The 26,872-nt window shown below is 42.4% G+C and overlaps 1 protein-coding gene across 13 annotated transcripts in view; it reads left to right on the forward strand.

Annotated features, from left to right (window-relative positions):
- nrxn2b (neurexin 2b) overlaps positions 1–26,872 on the forward strand; it is a 551,159-nt gene that overhangs the window by 260,154 nt on the left and 264,133 nt on the right. For 6 of the 13 annotated variants that reach the window (XM_040180539.2, XM_040180546.2, XM_040180549.2 and 3 more), the window contains 6 exons: positions 2,576–2,599; positions 10,013–10,174; positions 15,294–15,732; positions 16,818–17,201; positions 19,978–20,181; positions 23,406–23,432. In XM_040180539.2, coding sequence (XP_040036473.2) covers positions 2,576–2,599; positions 10,013–10,174; positions 15,294–15,732; positions 16,818–17,201; positions 19,978–20,181; positions 23,406–23,432 — 1,240 coding nt within the window. The remainder of the gene's footprint in view (positions 1–2,575; positions 2,600–10,012; positions 10,175–15,293; positions 15,733–16,817; positions 17,202–19,977; positions 20,182–23,405; positions 23,433–26,872) is intronic. The other 7 variants (XM_078105711.1, XM_040180544.2, XM_078105710.1 and 4 more) reach the window with 3 other exon arrangements.

The raw sequence follows: 26,872 nt of genomic DNA on the forward strand, positions 1-26,872 counted from the left end.
GGGGACGTGCTGTCACAGCGGGGGCTCCAGGCACGCAGGGTTGAGGCAAAGTTGAAACAAGTACAATACATGTCAAAGGAAATTCAGACAGTGAAATGAGTAGCTGGTCTGTCTTTGAAACTCTTGTACTCCTCTTTGCTGTTGTCAGCCCACTGTGTGTTTCTAGCGATCAATCCATTCTGTGTTCCACACAACTACTGAAGTGAGAGACTTTTTCTGCACAATAGATCTTGACAAATAAAGTCCAGTATTGAGTGAATTCTCTCGCGTGATTTCAGAATGAGACTAACCCCTAACCCTAGCAGCTTCCGTCTCCGTTTTCTCCCTCAATGGCCTATTGGCCTACAGCTACTCTCAGGAAAGGCTCATTATAGAGAATGTTATGCAGATACATGCCTAAAGATCTCCAAATATAATCTCTTCATTTCCACCAGCCAGCTTTGCACATACTGATTTACTTTATCATGTAATTTCAAAGATCATTTTCTGAAGGATGAATTTATTCACAACCATCCCAGGGCTTCTCCGTCAAAGAACGCGAGGAGTGATACGTTCAAAAACCCAGACATCAAAGCCTGTGGCGAACTGAAACTGAATTTAAAATGTTGCACTTAATAGTCTAATCCCCCCACCCCCCAAGTAATTACTGTCTCTTAAAGAGTGAAGAAAAGCAGATCGTCATTGTCAGCTTTTGTAATCGCATGATCAACAAACCAGGTTCCCAGTCGTTGGAGCCTCCTATCCTCCTATCACATCCGCTCTGTGATGGGTCCGCTGTTGTTTTTATAACCCCTAAGACACAGGAGTTGGGGTGGACATCCAAGTTCACATCCACGTTTGAATCCCATCCACCAAATTAATGGATTAAAGGGAATCGTTAGACAGAGTGGGTGACTGGATGGCACTTGACCCCAGATGAGAGTGGGCGCGCTTGAGGCTCAGATCGGCCAGTTAACCCCATCGGGGGGGGTTGTTTATGGCTGCCATTTAGACCCCACACAGATGACAAAAACTGATAATAATCCATCCCACTCTTAACACCCACAGACTGTATCTACTGTACGTACCACAGCAGTGGTCATTTGAAAGGATAGTGGGGAATGTCTCTCTTTGTTGCTCTTGTATTCAAACCGCAGCATCATCATGGCTTCAATGTACACTTCAATCTGTTGTAACAGTCTGACTCACACACTGAGAATTCTATTTGGGTCGTGCCCCGTCCCCAGTAGATGGGACTGCATTGATTCTGTAGAAATGGTGGCCCACAGCCGCTGTCACTTTCAACTCCCAGATGGAGATGTCAGGTGTCCTCCGTACGTTCCCTCTTACTATTTAACACACTCCTCCTTGGACTGGACCGTACTCCTCAATGTCAGCTCCGCAATGATTCACAGTCCATTCCTTTTTTCGCTAAAAGCTTATTAATCGACAACAAGAGCAACATAAACTTCAAATTGTGATCCAAAGAGCCAGACCCTGGGCTGATGGCCTTTGTGCAGTGACATAAGACACAGGTGGTAGGCTGGGGATGTGTCTCGTCCTCCCTCAGTCATTGACATGTTCCAGTTGGCTGGCTTTTCCCTCCCCAGGGAGTCTGGTCTTTATTGTGTAAATGCCTTGAGTGACTAATTGACCATTTCTCTCTGTCTCTCTCTCAGGATGCAGAAGGTGTCGGTTCCCCGAGTGGACTTCCTCTTTCTCTCTGCTCTTCTCTATCATCTGCTCTTATGCTTACGAATATGCTAAAATAATTGTTTCCCTGCCCTAGAAGAATTCACATCACTTAAAATGGAATGTTTTCGCAATGTAATAATTATTTTTTTGTTTCCACCATGCATATACATCACATTAGCCCCTTAAAGACTACTTAGGGAAATTCCGTTGAGAAAATTGCACCTTTCCATGTCACTGACAGGATTGGCCTCTCCCGGTACTAAAGGCAGCCACAGCCATTTTCAAATGGACTACATCCCAACGCCAGACGTGCCCACTGACCAGATTAGCCTGTCAGGGTGAACCCTTGATGTCATTTTTCTCCCCCCCTGAACCCAAAACCAACATTCCCATCACAACTAGCCCAATCCCCTCTGTGGAAGTTGATTTCCTAACTCTTGTCTCTTTTACTAACAAGCTTCAGAATTCTTCCAATTTGATTCTTTTGATTGGTGAATTTTCTTTCCCCTTACCTTCTATGATTTAAACAACTAACACTGTGTCATTCACGGAATGTGAACCATCTGTTGTTTTCTCTACTTAACTTGCGACTTACATACTAACAAAATGTATTGTTATCCTTTTATTCCTTTTTGTTTTCTTTTTTTAGATGACCCATTTTTAAACAAAATATACAATTGCTTTCTCTATTTCTTTATTTGGATGTTTTACTAGATGAAAAGGAAATATATATCTATTTTTTTATTATATTAGAAGATCAGATTACATTTTTGTTAGAGAAGCTGGTTTTGCAAAAGGCAATTTTTCTTTGCCACTTTTTTGGGGTTGAGGTGTGTTTTCTTGAGTTAAAGGTTTGTCATTATTATTTTTTTCTTTCTCCTCCCCCTGTTTTCTCCTGAAGCACGCAGGCATTGGACACGCTATGGTAAACAAACTGCATTATATGGTAGATATCATTCTAATTGTATTATACTTTGGTTTGCCCTGGGTTTTCCGTTACCTCTTTCTATTCTGTTTGCTTTACTGAAAGCACAATCCGCCATCAATTCCAAGGTAGCTGAAAAACTCCACCTCTCTGTTTTTCTTTAAGCCCTTTTTCTATATATGTACTTGCTTTTTTGCCATCTAGTCCCCCTTCCTTTCCTGACAAGAACACTTGTGTTCATCGTAAGAGGTCTGCCCAAAAATAAATAGAAATCACTCAAATTTAGATTTTATTTTATTTATTTTTTGCTTTTTTAATTTGTGCTCCTTTTTATTTTATTTTAATGTTTTATCTTAAACACTATCCTTATGAAGAAATAAAGAATCACGATGCAAGATATTTTCGCAATCTGGTAAAGTTTGATAGGATTTTTTATTTTTTTTTGTTAATCCCTCGTTCCTCCTGATTTATTTTCCTTGGAAGAACCCTAAGAAGTAAACGCACACCACAGATTTCTCAAGCACACAAATGGCTTTTTAAAGCAACTCCAGTGCGAGCTAGTAAAACAAAACATGAATCAGTTTGCTATTCATTTTTACAACTTTCTTAACATATTGTGAGGAATTTCACTGATGAGACCATCTTGCCACGTAGGATGCAGTTGGACCTATTCAGCCTGTTATATGTGACCTGTTATCTCTGCTTGCCATCCTGTGGTTTAATGAGTCATGAACATATTTACCGCTCTTGATTTAATGGCCAAAGCCTCACTGTAAAGTAGGCCTCCAATGAGGGTTTAATTCCATTAGTGGCCTTAGGCTGATTTACAGTATGATCAAGATATGGCTGTTCCCAGAACAGCATCTGAATACACGCCAGCTCTTACTGCGCACGCTTAATAAAGTGCTTTAATGTGGCATTGGTCCCCTGATCCCGAGTGTAGTAAATCAGAACTGGAGTACCAATGAAAGCTCATGATTGAATGTAAAATTATGATTATGCTGTTATTAAGCTGCAGACTGGGGACATTGTAGACATGTAGAAAATGAAGACTGAGTCAAACCAGGGATCTGTTTTAAGTAACTGTTATGAGTCTTACTTGCTTTCACTGGACTTTGTAATCAATAAATGCAGCTGTCTGGCCATTGGTGCGTATAAGGGGAGCTGCCTGGGAAAATCAGTGTGCAATGAACACTTCATTAACACTAACACTTATATTTTGTACACTTTATTAGCCTCGCCCCCTTGCATGTAAAGACTTGAACACCCCTCAATCAATCTAATTTTTTTATACAGATTGAGAATATATGTATATGTATATATTATGGCTAACATATATACATACATATATCAATTTTCCTATTTTAATCAATACGGCCATTAAACATGTTAGCCGCACCCTCCTGCTGTTTTATTTATTTTATTTTCATATTTATTTTATTTTTTTTACTTTTTAACTTCAAAATTAACTTACTAAAATGAATAACGACCTCACACCTTCTCCCGCTTAAATTAAAAAAAGGGGAAAGGGTAAAGAGGGGAGACAGACTTTTATTTTCTTGGTGAGTAGAGGATTGATGCCCCACGGTGTAAATCTGCCTAACGCATGAGTTGGGAGTCCTTGGTAAGCCACTGCATCTAGTGACTACCTCAGGCTCTCATTTGAAAAAAAGTATCAAGCTACTTCTCAGAAAGTTCAAGTGGAGGCATGAGGAGAAATGCAATCATGTCTGAAGATATTGTTGATGACATATAAAATAAGTCCCACCATTGGGATACTAATTGTTCTATTCATCAAGACGGTGGCATCCTCTCTCGCCTCTTTATTTTCCCTCTTCTTTAAAAACCTTTCACTTCAGTTGATTTCATTTCATTTGTGATCGGTGACACTGGTCCCATCCTTTCCCTCCTCCACCTCCTAACGGACAGTGTCCAGTGGTCGTGTCCCTGCACCCTGTCTGCATGTCTCTAATAGCTGGAACGTCTTCCCATCAGCATACTTGTAGATGCTGCTCTCGCCCAGTGTCTCAATGGGTTTTTCTGTTACATTCTTGTCTCAGCCCTCACATCAGCATCAGCTCTCCTCCTTTCTCCATGGGTCTGGTGTTGTTGTGCCTCGCAACCCCCCTCGACCCCCCCCCCCCCCAAAAAAAAACCCTGTACTTCTCACCATATATATATATATATATATATATATATATATATATATATATATATATATATATATATATATATAATGGATAAATATTTGTTATTTTCATCAAATAGTTGGTCTGTTTGTATTCTTTCTAAAGGACCCCCCCCACCAACCAAAATCCAACCCTCTCTCTTGCTGTATTCCTTTCCTTTTTACGTGCACGGCTTGTGTGTCACCCTGTCAGCTTGGATGGGTTCATTTTGTATCCTCTTTACCAAAACAAACCCTCGCACATGAAGTAACACGTTCAGTCCATATTTTGGACCTGGTTTGAGTAATCAAATCTCAGAACTTTTAAAGAATCCTCACCTAACTTATCACTTTGACAAAATTTACTAAACAGTGTTACTAATCTGCTGTTTGAATCAAACCTTTGTTATAACTGTACTAACAACCATTTTTGTGTCTGACTTTCCCTTACTTACAAAAATACTAACCGATTTTGTTCACCCTCCGACCCTTGACTTTTTTCGGCAAACAATTAAGAAAAACGAAAATTCTCCCACTTTTCTCTCCTGTGTCCCCTTGACAAACTGTTGCCAAAACCACACTCGCCTCCCAGGCCTTCCTCATTTACTAACCTAGGTGTGGAGCTCGGTTAGAAAACTATGACTAGTGTTGCAATAATAAATCCCTCCGGGCACATTGACAAGCTGCCAGACACCTACAGAAGTCCACCCCTGGGAGGGAACGGCTTCTTTCCCTCTCTATCTTGAACATCGCTCCTTCCTGCGGCTCTGGCTTTGACCCCAGCAAATGGGTACGATCTGTGATGACGTGTTGCTTATGTGAGCCTTCAACTATATTACTCAACCACTGTTGTACCAAGTATAACTCATTCTTTCTCCTTGAGTAAGATCAAATATAGGGCCAGCGAGGGTAAGTGCTATATTTCCGAGGTAAGCATGCTGCCTGCTGGCTTGGATTTTATACTGTAAATACGTGAAGGTACGGACAGCTGTCCATAGCTGGTCAGACTAGGCTGCTTACATCACCAATAAATGGATCTTAGTTCTTGGAGAGACAAAACCATTGATTTCACAGGGTAAAGGACGTAATATAGCTTCCAAAACAATAGCATATTCTTCTCCACATTTGTCTTTCATATAGGGATGCTCTCGTATTGTTAATAGTAATACATTTTAATAAACATGCTATTATCAAAATCTAAGTTGGTTGTTAACTCAACTTAAGTTGACTGTCAATAATTATATTATAATTATTTTAATTACTTTTCAGTAATACTAGAACTTTTATCATATATTTAGTTTGTGTTATATGAAATAATTTGTTTGTAATACATATCATATTTTAGCTGGAAAAAGACCATAGCATAATTTTTCCGTTACCAATGTGGGCCATAATCTAAAAAAGATGAACAGTTTTCTTAAAAGTTTACATATCATTTAGTCATTATTAACTTACCGTAGTATATGACACATTAAATGAGTGCAAAATTAAAGTGTTAATTTAAGAAAAGAATGCATTTTAATAATTAATAAATGCTTATTGTTTATAAATAATGCATTATAAAGTGTTGTGTAACGAACTATTCATTTAAAGATGATCGATTATGGTGATTAGAGATTTATTGGTTTACGTTCTGCTCACTCATGTTTTATTTATTGTTTATTGTATTACCCTCGTCAGCACACAAGAGGTCTCCTGAAAATGAATAAAGTCAGTGGATAAGCAGCGATATGTTGGTAAATGTATGTAAGACGTATTTACAACGTCAGCTTACGAGAATACAACGTGCTTGTAGTGGATACAGGATTTGGTTCGTCCCATCGTTTGGTGGGTGGTCTTTTTGGCCCAGTGTAATCCCAGTTGGAATCATGTTGACCTTCGTTAACTTGATGAAAGGGGGATATTCCTGTCGGAGCGTTTAGCTGCCAGCAGCCTGCAGTCACAGGGCCAGCTATGGTCGATGAGGCAGTAACACACTCGGCTGATCACACAGCAGGAGTCCAGGAGGGAGAAGCCTTCTAGTTCACTGCGTGAAGCCTTTTCTCACAGCAGCTTCGATATTCTCCAAGTAGTCGGGGGTTCAAGAGCAACACGGACAAAGGAGAAAGATTGACTGCATGGATGGGGGGTTTAAATCATAACGGAGAACAGGCTCTCCATCGCAGCACCACGTAGGCGTGTGGGTTGACAAAACGCAGTGCCCCCCGTGATCTGGATTCAGAGCTCAGGCAATCCCTTCCCCGTACATTCAGCTGTAAACGGCTCCCGTCTGTGTTCTTAACGGTATTTTAGCGAACGCAGTTCAGCACACATCAGCAAGTTCTGTTTGGCTGCTGTGTGTACTGAGCTAGAAGAGTATTTGAAGAGTGGCTGGGTAAAAGCCAAGGGGCCGAGCAGCAGGTGGGCTTTGTGTGTAATCTGCGTTTTCTTAGATAGTCCAATTGTTACTGGAGTTTTGCCGGCTAAAGCACCTATGAAAGAACCACAGCGTGTTTTTAGATTTGAGATTTTGATGGCTTCGTTGCTGAATAAATCCAATCGTGCAAACCTGTTACTTGATAAAAGTGCAGAACAAGGATGTAAATGTGTCATTTACTATGTTTTTATTTCTCATGCATGCTCAGATTGTTCCACCAGGAAACTGTGGTTACACAATAATAAAGACATTTTGAAAGTGCTCAGCTCAGTTGAAGGTATTTTACCAGCAAATTGCATACTGGTTGTTTTCCTACGCAGAATAATGGGTTAAGCCACCATCTCAAGTCATTTGGTTCTGTTACTTTGAATGCAATCACAATCAAGGAAAGGCAGGCACAGTGGGTATTTGTTTTAGTGACCTGGGTCCACCGTTTTGTGCTGGTGTGCCTACGTTCTCTGGTTGGAAAGTAAAGCATATTTTCTCCGTGCTGAGAAAGGAATGCACTTCCTCCAACCTGTGATATCATCACCCTTTGCCCTCCTCCTGCCGATGATGCAAGTGATTGTAATGTCACCGAATGGGTTTTGTTTGCCCTCTGGTTGAAGCAAAATCCAGCTGGCTCTCATGAATATTTCATATATTTATGTCTAATTTTTGATCCCAGAAAGAATCAATGGATTTCAAAAGGTAACCCCAGGGGATTGGAAATGCTTCGAGGAATAATTTATGTTGTGGAAGCTGGGACGATGGAGATGGAAAGAGAAGCAAGAACATTGCTCATCTCTAATTTGCCCTTTTTAACTGGGTACTTCTGAGGTGTCTGGCAGCTAGATGAGATAGACAGCTAGATAAGTTCTTCACGGCCCCGATAGGCACATCTATCCTTACGTTTTCCTCCCAGGTCCATAGATCCTAACCCGACCACAAGATTCAGAAATACAACAGTACTATTTAAATTTGAAAAACAGGTTAAACCTACCCCTTTACTCTCCTTCCCACCTGCTTATTTCGAGAAGAGATCAATGTCCTGAGAAACCCCCCAATAACCCCCCCCCCCCCCCCCCATTCTCCTTCTCGTCCCCATAGGGTCACTCAAGGCCCTGCTGAAAGGCGAATCAAAGACGTTGAAAGAAGCCCAACACACAAGCTCTGTCAACCGCCGATTTCTCGTGCTAGATCCTTCTGGTCTACAAGATTGCTCTTTATCTCCAAGTAGAAACAGCAGACATAAAAATGAGTTGCCCTGTTTAGAAGGGAAGTACACGAAAAAGAAGACGAGCACCAAACTGCGGCGACTGGTCTGTTGAGTGCAGTTGCTAAGGTTTCTTTTCAGCTATGAGAATGTTTACTGCGCTTCATATTCAGTTCAAGCTGATTTTTTGTTTGTTTTTTGTGTTCATGTCGTTGTAGATTTAAATCAATTAGTTTGTGTATTGAGTTTAAGAAGAGAGTGTTTGGTTTTTCTGGTCTGCTGTTACTCATCAAAACTGCATTAAAGGAGTGTAGATCCAACAAGCATATATTACATACCACTAAATGCATAATCTTATTGTGAATGGCCCAAATATAAGAGGCGTTAAGTGAAATGAAGATGGCGTGTGCTGCCATCACTTGTGCAAAGATAATAAAAAAAGATGGTTTTGTACACGGCTCTGGAAGTCCTGTATTTAAGCTCTATGTAGATTTATGCAAGACAGCAGATGTTAAATCAGAGACATGAATACTTCGCTTTGGCCTGGGTCAGCTCCATTAGGATAATTAGACAATAAATTGATCACAAACCAGAAGAGAAATCCTTCCCCCATCAAACAGCATCATTTAGCAATCTGTGTAAGGCATAACTATGACAGATACAGCCATGGCGTAATACAATGAAATCCATATACGCCATTTGCTGCTTTGAAATGAGTGTTATGTAAAAAGACTGCTCCTACAAGAACGACGTGGAGAAAACGGTAAAATTGCATTATCTTTGCATTTGAACAGACCTCATGTTTCTTTTGACCAACTCTTCAGATACTCTTTGAGATGACGAGGTCTAGTGTTACAGTACATTTCAAGCAGTTGCTTCCCCTCGACTTGTGAGGCCTTTTATTACATCAGCACAAGAGAATCCCCGACACTTTCTTGATCTAGATAGTCATGTCCCAGTAAAACAATCATACTAGGCTTCATTTTGCAGACAACCAAATATTATTTGAGCAAATACATGTGGAAATCTCAATTTCACAGAAAAGCCTGGAGCCTTTTATGTATCATATATTTTTTATTTGTGTGGGGTTTATATCCCGTTTCTCACACGATCAGCTTGTGGCTGTGTTTAATTTAATCTTCCACTTTTAGCTCTTAACAAAATGTGTATACTTTCACGAGAGAAGACTTGAAATACATGAATAAAGAAAAGGGATTTACTTGCGAATGAGGACTGGTTGAGCAAAGGAATATTGCAGAACGACTATGCCAATTACAATAAAAGCCCAGCTGATATTTTGATTTGATTTTGACAAGTCTTTAAGGTGCACTCAGTCCAGCGTAGGATGCGGCTACTTTGACCATTATTAAGTCAGAAATTCACCACAGTGTTGTTTCTTTGGTTTTCTCTTAGCAACTGCACTCTACAGTGAAAGCCCCCAGTCTTGAGTAGCACCAAAAGTAACCAACCAAACGGTACCACGTAGAGGACGACCCCACCTGTTTTCGGTGTTTAATCCACTGTCTTCCTTGTTTTTCTTCATTCTTCTAATTCCTCTCCACTCTTCGAAATTCTCTGTTTCTACCTATCTGTCTCTTTCACTTTACTGTCTCTGTTGGCCCATGCCTATGCCAGGTGACCATCTCAGTGGATGGTATATTGACCACCACTGGTTACACCCAGGAGGATTACACCATGTTGGGTTCTGATGACTTCTTCTACATTGGAGGGAGCCCGAACACTGCTGACCTGCCCGGATCCCCAGTCAGCAACAACTTCATGGGCTGCCTTAAAGATGTGAGTTTCTCTCTGTCATTGTTGGGTTTGTGAATATACATCAGGAATCAGGAACATTTATTGCCAATGTGCGTTAGAAATACATGGAATTTGACATAGCATTGTACAATAAGACAATGAGACGATGGAGCTAGAAGAAGATGGACAACAAGACAAATATGAAAAATATGAAATGTTATTTACAATTTAAAGGTACACAATAATATAGAAGAATATAAAATAAAAAAATGAAATAAAGATAATAACAATTAACCGCACAGGCAAAAAGATCATACTGTACACAACTGTATTGTGAGTGTATTTGAAATGAAGTGTATCATGTGTATTAACATATGGACTATAAAGGGATGTGTAGTGGAGTAACTGGGGAAAAAGGGATGTCTGTCGATGTCTGTCTGTCTGTCAGTCAGTGAGCCAGTGGGGGACCCGGGCTCTGTTGATGAGCCTGACTGCCCAACGGAAGGAACGGTTTGTGTGGCGTGAGGTCTTGGTCTTAATACTATCAATATATATATATATATATTTATATACTTAATACTGCTGCACCCAATTGCCTTTGGTTTGGAGAGATACAAACTTTGATAACTCTGGTCATAGTTTCTGGTGTACGTGTTTCATAGGAACAGCTTTTTTCAGCTGTGGTCGAGCTCTAATGACTACATATACTCATCTGAGCCAGAAAGGTGACTACAGAGAAACCCCTTAAGATGCGTAACTGAGAGTGCCAGCAGAGTATTCCAGTAGAGCTGGAAGTATAGAGGGTAGTGAGTGGATGGTGGGGGAGTAGACAGCAGTGTGTTTCATCCTCTGTTAGTTCAGTGGCACAGCTCGGATTATCGTGGTGTTATGGTCTGGGGCGAGTCTTTCATGCTGACTCCGTGGTCAATCGCCTTTGATACGCATGGCAAGTACCCTCCAGGCAGCAGGAATGCAAAGGAAAGCCACAACAGAAGAAGAGTAAGAAGGCACCAAAAGGAGCACTAAAGCACCACAAGTTTTTTTTTCTGTGTGTGCGCGCGCCTGTGCATATGTGTGTTCAAAGTCACCCACGCTCTATGATCACACACCGTGGGGGGTGTGTGTGTGTGTGTGTGTGTGTGTGTGTGTGTGTGTGTGTGTGTGTGTGTGTGTGTGTTCTCTAGGCTCCCAGTCAGAGTGGTGGAGTGTGAAATCAGATCGCTCTCAGACCTCCAGTCCTGTTTCCACACATTTCCCTGCTCTCCTAAACTTCACCATCTGTCCCTGCAGTGCAACCTCTGCCTCTCCATCTTTCGTCAGGACTGACTATTGGCTATTGCCAATTCCACACTCCTCCCTATCTCACGTTTCTAGTTGAGTCATTAATTGCAACGACAATCAATGCAAAGTAAAGTTATCAAAAACTGTCCAAAGAGTTGATACATATATTGTTCAATTACACAGGCTCTGACAATGTACTGTGCGTTTATCATCACTACACAAAGTACATCAATTCTTCCTCAGTACATCAGGTTTTTCCTGTTCGGACCTGTAGGTTGTTAGATTTACCGAGTATCTCAATGGCAAAAACAAATCAATGGTCACCCCTGAGGGCGGCTTTGGCCCAGTCACAGTCCATGTCAAGGCCAAACAATCTGATTTCAGAAAGATTGCTGTAGTTAATCCGACTCAGAGCTCCCAGCTAGCTAATGTAGTGAATCAGAGCAGGACAAAACTGTGTTTCTGAAGATTATTAATAGAAATTGTTTTTTTAAGATATTCGACTGTGATCTTTTCACTTGTGCGTTCTCTTAGTTTGTTGTTGCCCCTGGCTACTTTACTTCCATGTGTATTTTTTAGCTAGAGACACACTAAAACACTTGAAGGGGACATATCATGAACTTACACGTTTAATATGGTAACGCACGGATAGTGAAATAAGACAACCTGGTCAGATTGTATCAGCTGCTGAGGTCAGAAACACAAGCCTTTCATATTTTGCTCTACGGGCTCATTAAAATGTATCCCCCCCCCCCAACTTAGTATCCTCCCACACGGCTTTTTGTTTTTTCTCGTATCCAATATGAGCAGAATGGACTTTACTGTGAGGGGGGGGCGTCTTTTTAAAACTGAGCTTTTTTATACTGAGGGTGAATACAAACAAAGCCTATTCATGTGTTGCCCTTGTTAAATTGAATATGTTAAACAACAAGCTGTAACCCGGCACACACTTTCCTTTTTTTTCCTGGTTGGTTGTGTGAAAGGATCCAACCACGGATAAGAATAACGATGCTCGAGCTGAAGATCACATGCTGTCAGTACATAATCAATGCCGATGTCACAGCGATCACATGCTGGCAGCCTGCCTTCATTTTGACGTTAATGACATGTTTCATGCAAAGCTGTCATTGTTATGTATCATCTCTGCCTTACCTACTAGATGGTGCATATTCACGACTAAGGGACAAGATGTCAGCAAAATGCTTTGTGTTGATTAGTATGTTAAAAGGCATTTTGAGATGCTTGATGCGGCTCTTGCTACAAGTTCAAGTAAATGTTCTGTCCCTAATCAGCGTTGTGTATTCTATTTTATCTCTTGTTCATGGTAGTATGAGGTAGGAGAAAAGCTCGTGCATTTTTTCAAAATAGAAGGCTCATCCACTCATTACCAAAGTGTACGTATAATTACACAATTAGTATATCGATGTAATCTTACAGTGGTGCTAAGGAGAGGTCATAGGAAATTCCTCTTCTATGAATAAAGACCCGCAGAAGATGTAATGTAAATGCAAAACATTAAATTGAATTGAAATCTTTATCTTGGGAACGCACGACTGGATTTCATGTTCATTTTGATTTTGATGATTTTGTCAGGGTTTGGTCCGAGAAAAGGAAACAGGAGGACTCAAGCGCAGACGTAGCACAAAATAAAGACTTAAAAACACCCTTGAACAGTGCATTAATGACGATAGAGTACTGCCTCTTGTACCTTTTTGCTTAAGACAAGAAGAACATCTTAATTTTACCCACTCAATGCTCGCTCATCTGTGTACTGGTGATGTGCCATATCGTGGATACTAACTGGGCTGAGAGTCATCTGGTGCAGCCTGTTGCCAGCTTTATGTCCTGCCTCATTTTTTCCCTGATGCGGTATGATCTGTTTTGTAAAGCAGCCCACCAGGCTGCGTTTTTTTCTTTTTTTGTAAAAACAGATTAGCATGGATTAACGAAAATAAATACCTCAAAATAGTTGAGATGAAAATAAGCACACTGCATTTTCTTTCTTTCACCCCTTTTTTAACACCATAAGCCAGGAGAGCTCACGCTTTATTAGCTGCCAGTTTTAGCATGATCATGGCTAATTACCGGGACTAATCTCCGCTAATGACGACATTATGAGGCGCACAGTGCATGTGGCAGTGTGGCCAAAGCAAGGGGATAAGCAAAGTAAGATTAAGTTCAGGAATAACCCAGCATATCAGTGTGCTTGTGATTCATCCTCTGCCTGTGCGTAGGTGTGATGTTTGACAGGAAGGACGAGAGAGAAGCTGGAGACAGAGCGTGTATGTGTGTCAAAAAAATATACGATTGGAGGGCATATGAAAGAGATACTGTGAAAGACAAAGGGGGATGACTGCAGGAGTCTGTTGAAATGAGATAGCCAGAAACCAACACGGTGAACGGCGGGGCACAAGAGAAGCTTTTCAGCGGTGCAGATCGGCCAAACAGAGGCAAATGGGCACTTGATTCACAGAAAGGTGCACTCAATAGAGTGCTGATCTTTGCCAAGTGTGTCTGCAGGGACCACTGCTGTAATACGTCATGCAACGTACTTTTAGCTGACCTCCCTCCAGCCTCAACACCATTGTGCTTCAAGCTGTCGTGACGCACTCTTTAGCCACACTCAAAAACCAAGCGGTGATGCAGGCAGTCAATTCCTATTTGTGGTATAAGACTTGTCATACAATATTTCTTCTTATTCAGCTGCTGCGTTGAAATGTAATCTTTAAGAAGCAGGGTAGATGATATATTCAGTTTTCCTGCCTTATTTCAGGCTGGAAATTGAAATCCTGACAAAAAAAGCCTTCACTGTTACATTTCAGTAGTAGTAAGTAACCTTAGACTCCTTAACCATGTAGCTGTAACAGCACCACGAAAAACTCTACATTCCTATTACCTGTCATGAAGTACGGTGTGTGAGGAGGAAGCGTAAAGAGCACTAAAATCAAGAGAGCATGCACACGCACACAAACGCATGAAAAGGCCTTAACTGCTTCGCACTATTGCCACGAGGATGGCCGGTATGCCGTCTACTGAGTGTTCAAATAAAAGGAGAACTGAAACAAAGACATGGATAATTTACTTTGCCTTCAGTGCTTAATCCATTATGAATGCATACAGTGAGGCACAGGCACACACTGAACTGAAACAATAAAGCAGTATTTCATCAAAGGCTGTCTGAGACATTCACATTAAGGCTGTAAGCAACATTTACTCTTCACTCTGCCTGAGTTTCCCCTCCAGCCTTTTACAGGGTTTTTTTTTCAATTAATTTTCCGGTATGCTGACATTATTGAGCTACATCTTTTGTTCAGCTACGGATAGTTCATATGCGTTCTGGATCTAAAGAGTTTATACAGCAGTGATGGTACACTGAACAGTTTGGCTCCCACACAGCCCTGATGTAACACAAGTCAATGAAAGCATGCCTTGCGTACTCGGTGAACCTCTGTGGTTGCTCAGCGTTTGTAAAATGTTCAAAGTTCAAAGGATTTTCCGAATCACGGAACAACAATAAACTGAGCACTGATATGAAGTAAAGGAAGAACAGCTTCTGTACCCCTGTTGTTGCACACTGCTAATCAACAGAAAGGCATGTTTCTCATGCATGTCTTGATTCATCATTTCCCCATGCTGACACAATTTCCCAGCAGCCACTATAACTGACACTTGAAATTAATTTGGGCAATTAGGATGCATCTGCAGGATCTCAGCATTATTAATGTTCATCTCTGCTCCAGCTGCGTTGTAGACTAATAAAGGAAAGTCCATTTTCCCATATTTACCCAGTTCTAAATGGCCCATTTGAATACATAATTGCACGTCACCAGCACTTGATTGAATGGGATTGTAACCTGTCGCTCTCCGCTCTGTTCTTCAGGTGGTGTACAAGAACAACGACTTTAAGCTGGAGCTGTCTCGGCTGGCCATCGAGCGAGACCCCAAGATCACCCTGAACGGAGACCTAGTGTTCCGCTGTGAAGACGTCGCAGCACTAGACCCAGTCACCTTTGAGACCCCCGAGTCCTACATCTCCCTGCCCAAGTGGAACACTAAGAAGACCGGATCCATCTCCTTCGACTTCCGCACCACGGAGCCAAGTGGGCTCCTCCTATTCAGCCACGGCCGTCCTCAGGGGCCCAAAGAGCAGAAGCCCGGTAGGGAGCTCAAGACCGATTACTTTGCCATGGAGCTGCTGGAGGGTTATTTGTACCTGCTGATCGATATGGGATCTGGAAAAACAAAGCTGAAGGCCAGCAACAAGAAGGTCAATGACGGGGAATGGTGCCATGTGGATTTCCAGAGGGAAGGGAGGAAAGGTGAGGGCTGATTTTAACTTCCTTTGTCGCCAGCTGATCTAGAAATGTTACTTTACATGGGCAAACTTCTAATTGCAATATAAAGATATGCTGAAAATCAAAAGATATAATTACCTTTGCGAAAAAGTGTAATTTTTACTGTAGCAAACTACAATTTCTTTTTTTAAATCTGATATCCGTGTCTTTTTGTCATGTGTTCACTCGTGTGTAATATCTTGCTAGCTCCCAGCTACTTTGCAAAACAACAGTGGCAAACTTGGACTAAGCATGGACTCAATCTAAAACTATTTTCCTAGTGTTTTATGGATTCTCTGGAGCAGCTTATAAAAAATAATTTGCTTAATGGTCCAACAGCTCTCCAAAGGAATATACACATACTAAAACCTAAACTAAGACTGGTTAGGCATACTTTTAATAATAATGTAGTGGTAATACTTAAGGTGAGTTTATTTACCTGAGAGACACGTGGTTCTAATGTATCTGCCTGAATTTGGGCAACAAACAGGGACATCTGCATGCTTCAGTGTCTGGTTTCTGATGAATGATCTGTAGGTGGACAAGCACCTAGGACATTATATCGTATCCCTAATAGCATCTTATAATGACTAAGGGGTGAATAATGGTGTGTGTGTGTGTGTGTGTGTGTGTGTGTGTGTGTGTGTGTGCGAGCATGCATGTGATCTTGCTGCTGCTCCTGCTGTAATTGGCTTTTAATAGAAAATTAAGACAGAGTCGTTAATCACAGAAAGATAGAAGGCCTTTTGTCTCACCTACTCCCTGCTGCATTATGCTTCCCTTCTCCTCCATTTAGCCTATTACAGACACATTAGATACACACACACAGACACACACACTTTACTGATATTTGTTCTTCCTGTCTCTTGTATGTCCATCTGTCTGTGCTTTGTGTCCCTAAATGATCCACTTACTGCTCCTTTCAAAAATGCATTTGCCCACTCACTCAGCCGCTTGACCCCACTCCCATTCCCTCCCACGTATCCATACTACCCACTTCTTCAATTTCTTACTATGTTTGACCATAGACAATTTAATATTCAGTTGACAACTGTGTTTCTGCCTTTCAGGATCTATCTCAGTCAACAGCCGCAGCTTGCCCTTCAGCTCCCCTGAGGGCAGTGAAATCCTGGACCTGGACAGCGACATGTACCTGGGCGGGCTACCCGAGTTCAAGTCAGACCTCATCCTGCCACCCGAGGTTTGGACGGCGCTGCTCAACTACGGATACGTGGGCTGCGTGCGCGACCTCTTTATCGACGGCAAGAGCCGCGATGTCCGCCGCCTGGCTGAGATCCAGAGTGCGTTCGGCGTCAGCAGTTTCTGCACCCGCGAGCTGCAGAAGAGGTGCAGCAGCGCTCCCTGTGGCAACGCAGGTCTGTGCAAAGAGGGCTGGAACCGCTACATATGTGACTGCATCGGCACCGGATACCTGGGAGCCAACTGTGAGATAGGTAAGGAGGGGGGGGGGGGACTAGGGGCTGTTTAAGGGAAAGCTGGTTTATGGGTGAAGGGACCAAGACTTTGACGGTCTGGAAGTGATCATACATTATTGAAAACATGGACACATTGAGTTTGCAGAAGTACATAATTGACTTGTACAGAATCCTGCACCAACATTGACTCAAATACATGGATCTATTATGCAAATGACATATTGAAATTTTAATTGCTGTTAGATTTGAACAATGTGTCGTGCGACAAGTCAAAAACAAGGCTGCAATCCTTCTGAGAGGCAAAACATACATATTTAAGCTATGGCTCCAAATAGATGAAACAATGCAAGGTTACATTGTTCATGTTGTACAATGTCTACAAGTAATGTAAACCCCAGTGAGTACAGCAGAATCAGGAGAAAACAAGTGCACAAGGAGCATTTCAACAATGGGCTGCCTCATTTTTCACTTAACCAAGCGGCGGCTGTGTGGTGAGTGTAAGAACTCCGCAGGGACACGTCTGAACCAGGGGCCGGGGGGCTTGTTGGTGGCCGCTGGCTGGAAGAGGGTGAGGGGGGGGAAGCACTCAGAGGCGGGTAGCGGTGGCTCAGAGCAGCAAGGCCTACCGTCGCCATCTGTGTCTGTCACGCAAATCCAGGTGGCGCCAAAGCCGCAGCGAGGGGAGGTGAGCTAGTCAAACAGCACCACGTACGCCTGATTCATTCCAATTAGCTGCAGGCGCCTCGCTCGGGGGAATGAACCATGACAGGATGGGATTTTGAGGGACAAGGAGGGTAATGAGGGAAGGAGAGATTGGATTCAAATCAGGACAGTGGAGGTAGAGAATGAAATGTCTTTATGTTGAAGGGTGATTTTTTTGGTCTCAGGGTGGCAGGTGTGTTTTCAGTGGTGCTCTTTTGCCATCTGCTGGAGCTTTGCGTTACTGCAGAGATGCGGCACTGGGACTTTACTGAAAACCAGCTGCATATTTCTGTGTGTGTAAGGACAATCAATGATATTGGCCAGAGGAAAAAGACTGTGGGGAAATGACATGATGTGAAGCCACTTAAAACTAAAACCTTGCTGGTGTGTCTAGTTAGTTTTAGGAGAATAATTAATAATTGTATGCATCCCATTTTATGTACTTAAGGCAGCGGTTCCCAAACTCAAGAATGCCGCGGCCCACTTTGAAATCTGAAAATATTTTGCGGCCCACCCAAACCTTTAATCACAACTCTGATCAAAACATAAACTAGGGATGATTAAATGACCTTAAGAATTTAACCGACAAAAAATGTATTAACCGGCGATGTACGTTTTGTGTACCATTTTCTTCGGAGCTCATGTGCCGTATTTTCCGCACAATAAGGCGCACCTTCAATGAATCACCTATTTTAGAAAATGTTTCATATATAGCGCGCATCGGATTATAATGCGCAGAAGATACTGCAGTCAGACGTTTAGCGTCGGGGCGGGTGGATGGGGGGGATGTGGGGAGGTGGAGACGGTGCTTTCAGGGTCCGATCGATGCTGCGAGGTGCGTCCGCTCCCGCCGCCCCCCTCGCCATCCACGCCTTAAATCTTCTGTTATCTCGGCAGCGAGGAGAGAATGCGCGACCGATGCTCCCCGTCTGTCTCCGCTTCGGCTCGAGCTCGGCCCGCCTCACCTTGGCGGGGGCCGCCGGGCCGCAACATGGCCGCACGGTGCAGATTCTCGTCTCCTTCGGCTGCTCTCCAGCCACGCTGCCTGCTAAGGGCCCCTTTTAGAATAACTTATTTTCCCCGTTAAGATGGTTCAGCCACTGTAGAGAAAAGGGCGCCGTCTCTCGCTCTTTAATCTCATGAAATGCTCGGCAAGAACGACAGCTTTGTTTCTCCGACGCGCCCTGAAACAAGCTCCATATCTCACGCGCTTGAGCGCCGCCGTAGACCGAGCTTTGGCATGTTTGGCAGAGCGCCTTGAGCGCCGTGTACAACCAGTGTGGATCAACCGATTAACCAATTGATCCATATAAAAGCGCTCCGGATTATAAGGCACTGTCGTTTTTTTGAGAAAATTAAAGGCTTTTAAGTGCGCCTTGGAGTGCGGAAAATACGGTATATGTACTTTAATACTTTGACATTGTTTCGTTTGGCGGCGCCTTTTGTTGAATAACAACAGGCGGACAAGAGCAGCTGTTTGGAGCGAGAGCCTTATCGTTTTATTAATCTGTTCGTTTAAATTGTTTGTGCTTCATCAACTATTGTTTCACATACCTAATGTGCCGCATCATAAATATTTTGATATTAATTTCAAACTTTTCAAAATCGAAAATTAAAAACATTTTATTTATTTATTGTAAATGACCTCTCGCGGCTCACCTGCAGTACCCCACTTGGAAATCGCTGACTTAAGGTATGTCAGACATGTATTGGTTCAGTGTGTGCAAATCCATGTTGTTACCTTTTTAAGTATCAGTGCTTTTACCCATAGCAGAGGTTTTCAGACTCCTTCTCCAACACCTAAATGTTTCTTTTACCCCATGACTCATGCTGGCCTCTGAGGCATATCAACCCACACTGCAACATAAGAGCAGTATTCCAGAAAGAATCAGTATAAATTTATCCTTCGATGTCACCGCTTTTGGTGGTAGATCATTTATCATTAAATAACCATGCACACATGGAGGTGTAATTACAAAAGCGGAAAAAGGAGAAACATCCTGAATAATTGACATTGTCTCTACCTCTGGTGTGTAATGCCTAACCCGCTGCTGACAGTCTGCCCTATGCCGTCTGCCTGACCCCCATCCAGAGGCCACTGTGTTGAGTTATGACGGCAGCATGTACCTGAAGATCATTGTGCCGGTCACCATGCACACGGAGGCCGAGGATGTGGCCTTGCGCTTCATGTCCCAGCGGGCGTACGGCCTGCTCATGGCCACCACCTCCAAGGAGTCGGCAGACACGCTGCGGCTGGAGCTGGACGGAGGCCGCGTCAAGCTCACCGTGAACCTCGGTAGGCCTACGTGACTCCTGGTGGCTGTCCGTGCTAACCTCTCCCCTACCATTCCCTGTCTGCTCATCTTCCCTGTGTACTTTAGCATTGTGTACTGTTGAACTTTGAGTTTCCCTCCGTTGATATGTTTGCTATTAACAGATAGTTGGGTGGGGAAAAGTTTCTAAATATGTCCCTCAGTTACTTATCTATCATCTTATATCTTGTCATCATTTTTCTATGTAAGAGCACAATTTAATTTAATTAAATAACTTGCCAATAGAATATACATTTTGGTTATTTATTTGCTGAGGTACAAATACAGAAACTTCTCCTTTAGTGAACTACGGAACTAGACTAAAAGTACAAACGGTACCCCACCCTGTAGGCATTTGTCCTCCATATGATATGACACCTGGTCCTGGTCCACATCCCATCTACTTTTCACCCACTTGCTCTTGTTACCTGTGAAGTAGCAACACCTGTTTAAAAGCTCCGTCTCTAAGAGTATACCCTCGGCCCAGTCATGGGACACAACTAACGAGCCTCTCTCCAGAAGCTTAAAGGTGCTGCTCCTCCTCGTGGTTCTGCTCTATTCCAGAGGGGCAAAGAGGAGAGAAGACCCCTCATCATAGTTACAGAGAATTTATAGAATTAGGGGGGTGTAAAGCGGTCCGGCAGTAGACATTGCTGGGAGAAGGTCAGTAAAATTGTAGAGTAGGGTTTATAAGATGTATGGTTCCACCCCACTAACAACAGGGTGCAGGAATGCAGACCTTTTGACTTATTTCAATTTCACTGCAAAAAGGACTAGTGCTCTGGCGAAGATGGCTTTTACCGTCCAGGACACCTTCAGTCTGAAAACCAGGAGGAGGAGCATGACATAGCAGCACCCTGGAATATCTCATCTCAGCCACTATAGAAACAGGAAGGGGGGGCCAGAGGTGTTTGCTCCTCTCTCTTTTTCTTCTACTTTATTTTCACTCACTTTTCTTCCTCCACCTCTGTTGCTCTCTCTCTCTCATTCCCGCTCATCAACACCCCCACCTGGCCAAGACTCAGAAGGTGGAACTTTTCATCCCTTCAACGGCCTTTATGTCTGCGGCCCTTGGATCAAACAGTCAGAGTGACCGGCTCACAGCTGTGCTTGCACACGTATTTGTCCTCTCTGTCCACAGTTTGACCTCAGCTGAACCGCACACGCGATATTTTTGTATCCTCATTTTTTTCGCACAGTGAGCTTTGACCCACAATCCCACGCCTGTGGCCTCGACGGGGCTCAAACGCCACCTGGAAGGAATGTATTGACGCTGAGCCGCTGCTCAGGATTTTCTCAGCTCCTGTGCGGGGGGATTAATTAGCAGCTAAAGTATAACACATCCACATGGAGTCCTCGGTATCTGTGAAAGCCTTAATCCCCGCCTATTTAATCCCGTCGGGCACAATACAGGCAGATTGGATTGATATTTAAATTCCTGCTGATTAGTCACTAGGAAACGCTATATATTTGACAGAATTAGCCCAAATGATATGTATTAGTCAGAGATGATAGTGATATCCAGTGTTCAAGCTGGTTCTAAGTCCATCAGGATCAGGAATCAGGAATCAGGAAACATTTATTTACCAAAATATGCCAAACATACAAGGAATTTGTCTTGGCGGTTAGTGCGCGACAGTAGACAGACAAGACAGCAGTGCACAAGTAATAAAATAAAGTAAAATGAAATGCTAATGCGATGGGTTAGTAGAATAAGGCTATGGGTTAGTATAAAACAAGGGAAAGTTAAAAATTTTAAATATTAAAAAAGTTAAAAAGAAAAATATTAAGCATAAAGTGCACTAACGAACAAGTAACACTAACACATCACACTAACATTGCCGAATGATAGCCAGCCAACATTCTCTTTTATTGATTATCATTAAATGAAATGTACCTTTGTATCCGGTAGGGAATACTATTCCATTTTTCGAATGGATTGCAGAGATATCGATTCCATTCAGAAAACATTGCTGCATACCACCAGAAGTGGCCCTTAGCTGCATTACCTCTCTACATTGTGACGCTGGTCCCTGGCTGTTTGTGTCCACTATTCTGTAGCGGTTGACAGCTCGAGACCACAACCCAACCACGCTGCCGCATGCACACACAGCTTACAGCAACCCCAATGGGTTTATATTAAGATAAGGTATCCAAAGTGACATACTGATTTGATACGTTTACATCACCGTAGTTCTTGTTTCTTAACCCCCTCATCGCAAGGGTAGGGGTCAAAAGTCAGTGGATTGCTTTTCAACAGAGCTAATGATGATTGACACTTCAACCTGGGTATTCCAGTTGAAGGGAGAAGCTCTTTATCCAACACTCCACCGTCCTGACAACACGTCTTCTAAAGCCATGTGTTTTGATGCACCACTGGTAGCAAATAGTACAGCGTAGGGTCTTATTTTTCGCGGCGTGTGTGCACTAGGCGTGAGGTGGCTGGGATGTGCAGATCACCCTTTCTTGTCATTTACAATGTTGGGTTTCTCAAGCCTAAAGTGCTGCAGAAGGCAAGCAAATCTCAAATTTCTGGGTAACGGGGCCCCACGCTAAAGGTGCAAGCCTCTGCTTTAGTGAAGGCAACAGGCAGCAAGAGTAGGAGTCATTTTGTAGCTCTGGTAAGAAAGCAACCTGTTATCAGACAACCGCATTCCGTTCCAAAACCTTCTATGCAGGTGAAATGATTATGCTCTATGTGACTTGTTTATTGAGGTTAATCATATACTTATGAGGATTAGCATTATTACATTGCATTACATCAGAAGTATCCCGTGCTTCATATTTCATTGTTAGGATTTACTAAGAGGAAAACCCCAGACCTTTGGCATTAAAAGATGAATGATAAAAGCTTCATGGTTTTGCCAGATGGAAGGTTACATCTTCACTATCACTATTTCACAACTGCACTTCTATACAGAACCTGATAAGTCTGTAATCTCACAGAGTATTGTCTTCTGCTGTGCTGCGGGAGTATCGGGTGGAAGGAGGGATGGGTGAAGGGATTGATGGATGAAAAGGGTGATCCTGACTCAGAGCCTGTCCCCGGATGGTGGCCCCAGAGCAATGCTTGGTTGTCTGCAGAATGTACCTTGAAGGATGTAAAATGTCTTTTTTTCTCTTTTATCCTCTTTCTATCTCTTTCTTGCCCTTTTTTTATTCTTTATTTTTTATTTGATCTCACCATTTCCGCTCTCTCTTCCGCCAGATTGTATCAGGATAGACTGTAACCTCAGTAAGTGGTTCTATCCATTTTTCTGACTAAAGTGTATTGTCTATCTCATCTTGATTCTGTGCAGTGGCCCTTTTCTGCTTTCGTCTGAAATGATGATGAGTGACACCCCTCTCTCATTACCCACGTCACTCTTCCATATTTTGAATGTTATTCCATGAAGTATATTATATATTTTTTCTCATTGCCATCAGTCTTTTGTGTCGTTCTTACGGCCTCATTTGTATGTTTCCCCCCACCCGTTTTTCAAATACATAATTTAAGTCGTATTTTTCTTCTCTCAATAAGTGCTGTCACTTTATTTTCCTTTTTCTGTCACAGATTGAATTAGTTTCACTTTATAATTATTTGTATTTATCATCCTGCCATCATTTCGCTTTCCTGACACTATCATTCTGCTGTCAACCTTCACCAATAACGCATTCAGAAAAGGGCAACTTGACACACCCCTGTTGGATGTTTCTATTTCCTATTATGTGGCGCTCCATCCCGGCTCCATTCGGCTGCACACACAGGTGTTGCTTGTGGAACAAACTGTAGTTTTGGCCAGAAAGCCTATTTTCTTATCCATTGAGAGACGGCACCACCTGGTGCAAGCCAATGTTGTTGTGCCCCATGCTGACAGTATGATAGCGCACCGTTATTTCTATCATACGCATTAACAATTGAGCCACTATCCCCCCAGGTAAGTGCCACCAGCTGCAGTGACATACATGGAGAAAACCTGATGTTTGCAACAATGTTTGTGTCATTGTGTATGTTCTTGAATTTGCACGGTCTTACAACTTGAATTTGATTACCCCTTGCAGCTGATCTGATTACGTAACATAATACAGTGTTTTTATTTGCTTCTCTTTTTTTTCTTTTTAGTCTTTTTAGTTTGTTTACATAATTTGGCATTGTATTTATTGAATCATTGGTTGGTTTTTGGCATTGCATCATGAATATACCTATGGATGTGTGCGGTATTGGGTAGTGATAATGGTTATAGCTATTGATTATAGCTAGGATGTGAAATCAACTTGTCTGTGCTTGAGCTGCGTGTGTGTCACGTCCCTGCACTTAAAATACAGTAACACTGTTCATGTCAGACTTCATGGAGTGAAATCCAAAAACTGAAAAAGCCTCCGCCAGCCTCCGCCAGGCATGTGGTCTCAGTGTATGACAGATTAAACCACTTATTATGTGTTGAGCCACTGGTGTGAGACACATTAGAGTCATGCTCAGAGGATATGTAGTTTCAGGTTGGACCACTAGATGGCGGACAAGCACTGTGATCTCCGTGCAGCAGGGAGGATTTTTTATTCGTATTTTTCCTTCTGGAAAAGACTTGTGAATAGTCCTATGTGGTTGTTGTGGTCACAACAAATTTATATATTTTGACGTAACAAATGTTACTGTCAGAGATTAACAAAAAGTGTTTTAATTGTCCCAAAAATGTCTTGTTTGCATTATACTCAAATGACCTTTCGTCTTTGATTTTCTCTTAATTCAGCTGCTGTGTTTGAATATTGGTATTCACTGCTTCACACTTGCAACACGGGGTTTAAGTGGTTTTACAAGGAACATTTTATTTAAGCATTTCATGCTTTGGTTGACTGAGTGTACAGCAGTCCCCTGCCACACACACCACTTTCTGTACAGGAACCCAAAATATGAGTGGGTGGGTGCATACAGGGGGGAGAGACTGTGGGAGAGCAGAATAATAAAGTGTAAGGCAACCAGGGTAGAGCCACAGAAAACAATTTATTCAAAGTCATGACATCTCACGGTCCATTTCTTCTCCAGAGACCTACAGTAACTAAAGCCGGGAGTTTGAGGAAGAAAACCAGGGTATAAATAGTCTGTTCTTATATAGCACTTTCTGACCACTCAATGCACTTTTACACTCCATTCACCCATTCACACATAGCAGGAGCTACATGGTGCCTTTTGCCCATCAGTAGCCAACAGGCATAGCATACACGGTAGTCACAGCTATGCATGTACACGCATAGTGATGTTGGGGTTAAGTATCTTGTCAAAAGACACACCCATGATGCCTCAGGGGTACCAATGTCTCTGCTGGCTGCTTCATCCAGATGGGTTTTCTTTCAGGATAACACTACACATTTGTCACTAAATGGATGTAGTTTTATGTTCATTTTGCTCCACAATGAAATGGCAAGTGATTTAATGTAATAACATTTGACAACACAGTCAAAGTTCTTGATAGAACTTTATCCCAGATGTCTTTAAAAGGGGATGAAAAAAAAAAGCAATGTCTTACGTTAATGGTTTTAAGCATTCAAAGGCTGCTATTGACAGAGCAGATCAACAAAGATCTCTGGATATCCAGTGCGATAAAGAAGGACTAGAGAATCATCAGACAAACTGACTGTGTTTCATTAAAGCTGCATTGTTGGGATTCTGGATTAGGAGCATTTTGTTGCGTTTCAATTGCCTCTCGACGGCAACAGAACATTTCACTTTATTGTCACCCTGGTCTCGCCTTGATGCGACTGGCTGTGATACGGAGCAGCGCTGTAGCCCTCAGCTTCTGAGGCCGGGGTGCCAGGCTGATGATATCTGTCAGGAAGGCGGCCTTTCAGCAGCCGGCAGCACCTTCTCTGAGCGCGAGGATGAGATCTACCATGACATATGGTCGGCATGTGGGGCGCGAGCTCTCCGTCTGCTGATGTCACAGCCTTTGGCCTTTCTACCTGCAAGCTCTTACTCCAGACCACATCGAGACACAAACACCATGTCTGTGTAAACGATGAAGCGTAACTGATAACAGTTCAGCATGAAAGTCTATTTTAGCAAAAACAAATCTACAAACAACCTATGAATCATTGGGATATGAATGTCATTTTTTGATGTAACCTGACAATAACAGATGCTTCCAGGCAATGAAGAGCCAAGTTATTGGCAGTCAATATCATATATGTTACATGAACAGCATATCACTGGTTATGGATGTAAGTTGTGAAGTTCCACTCATTACTGATGCTACTGCTAGTTAGGAAATTATTGAATAGCCAGGCTTCTAGATAGAGAGAAATTATTAAATATTAAAGGTGTCAAGACCTAAAGCTCTCAATCAGCTTTGTATTATTATTAATGGGGTGTGGCATTCAGAAGAAATTCTTCACTTTTGTGCATAACTGGCGTGTTAAAAATGCATTAATGTAAATGTTAAACTCTTCTTGGCTCGAGTATATGAGGTAATGGTAATGGTAATAATGTACTACTGTCGTCTCAAATAAATATAGTTTTCACTGCCTGCCCGCCCTGTCAGATTGAGAAGATGCATCGGTGCAATTAAAATGTTCATAGAAGAGCCTTAAACCTTAAACTTAAATCCCCATGGTTTAACTTCTCGCTTTTCTGCAGTGATCAGTAAACGATGACATCCCGACTGGTCGTTAGCCCAGAAAAAATAAATCAATAACTAAAATGAA

Source organism: Gasterosteus aculeatus, chromosome 7 (genome assembly GCF_964276395.1).
Source record: "Gasterosteus aculeatus chromosome 7, fGasAcu3.hap1.1, whole genome shotgun sequence".
Taxonomy (NCBI): domain Eukaryota; kingdom Metazoa; phylum Chordata; class Actinopteri; order Perciformes; family Gasterosteidae; genus Gasterosteus; species Gasterosteus aculeatus.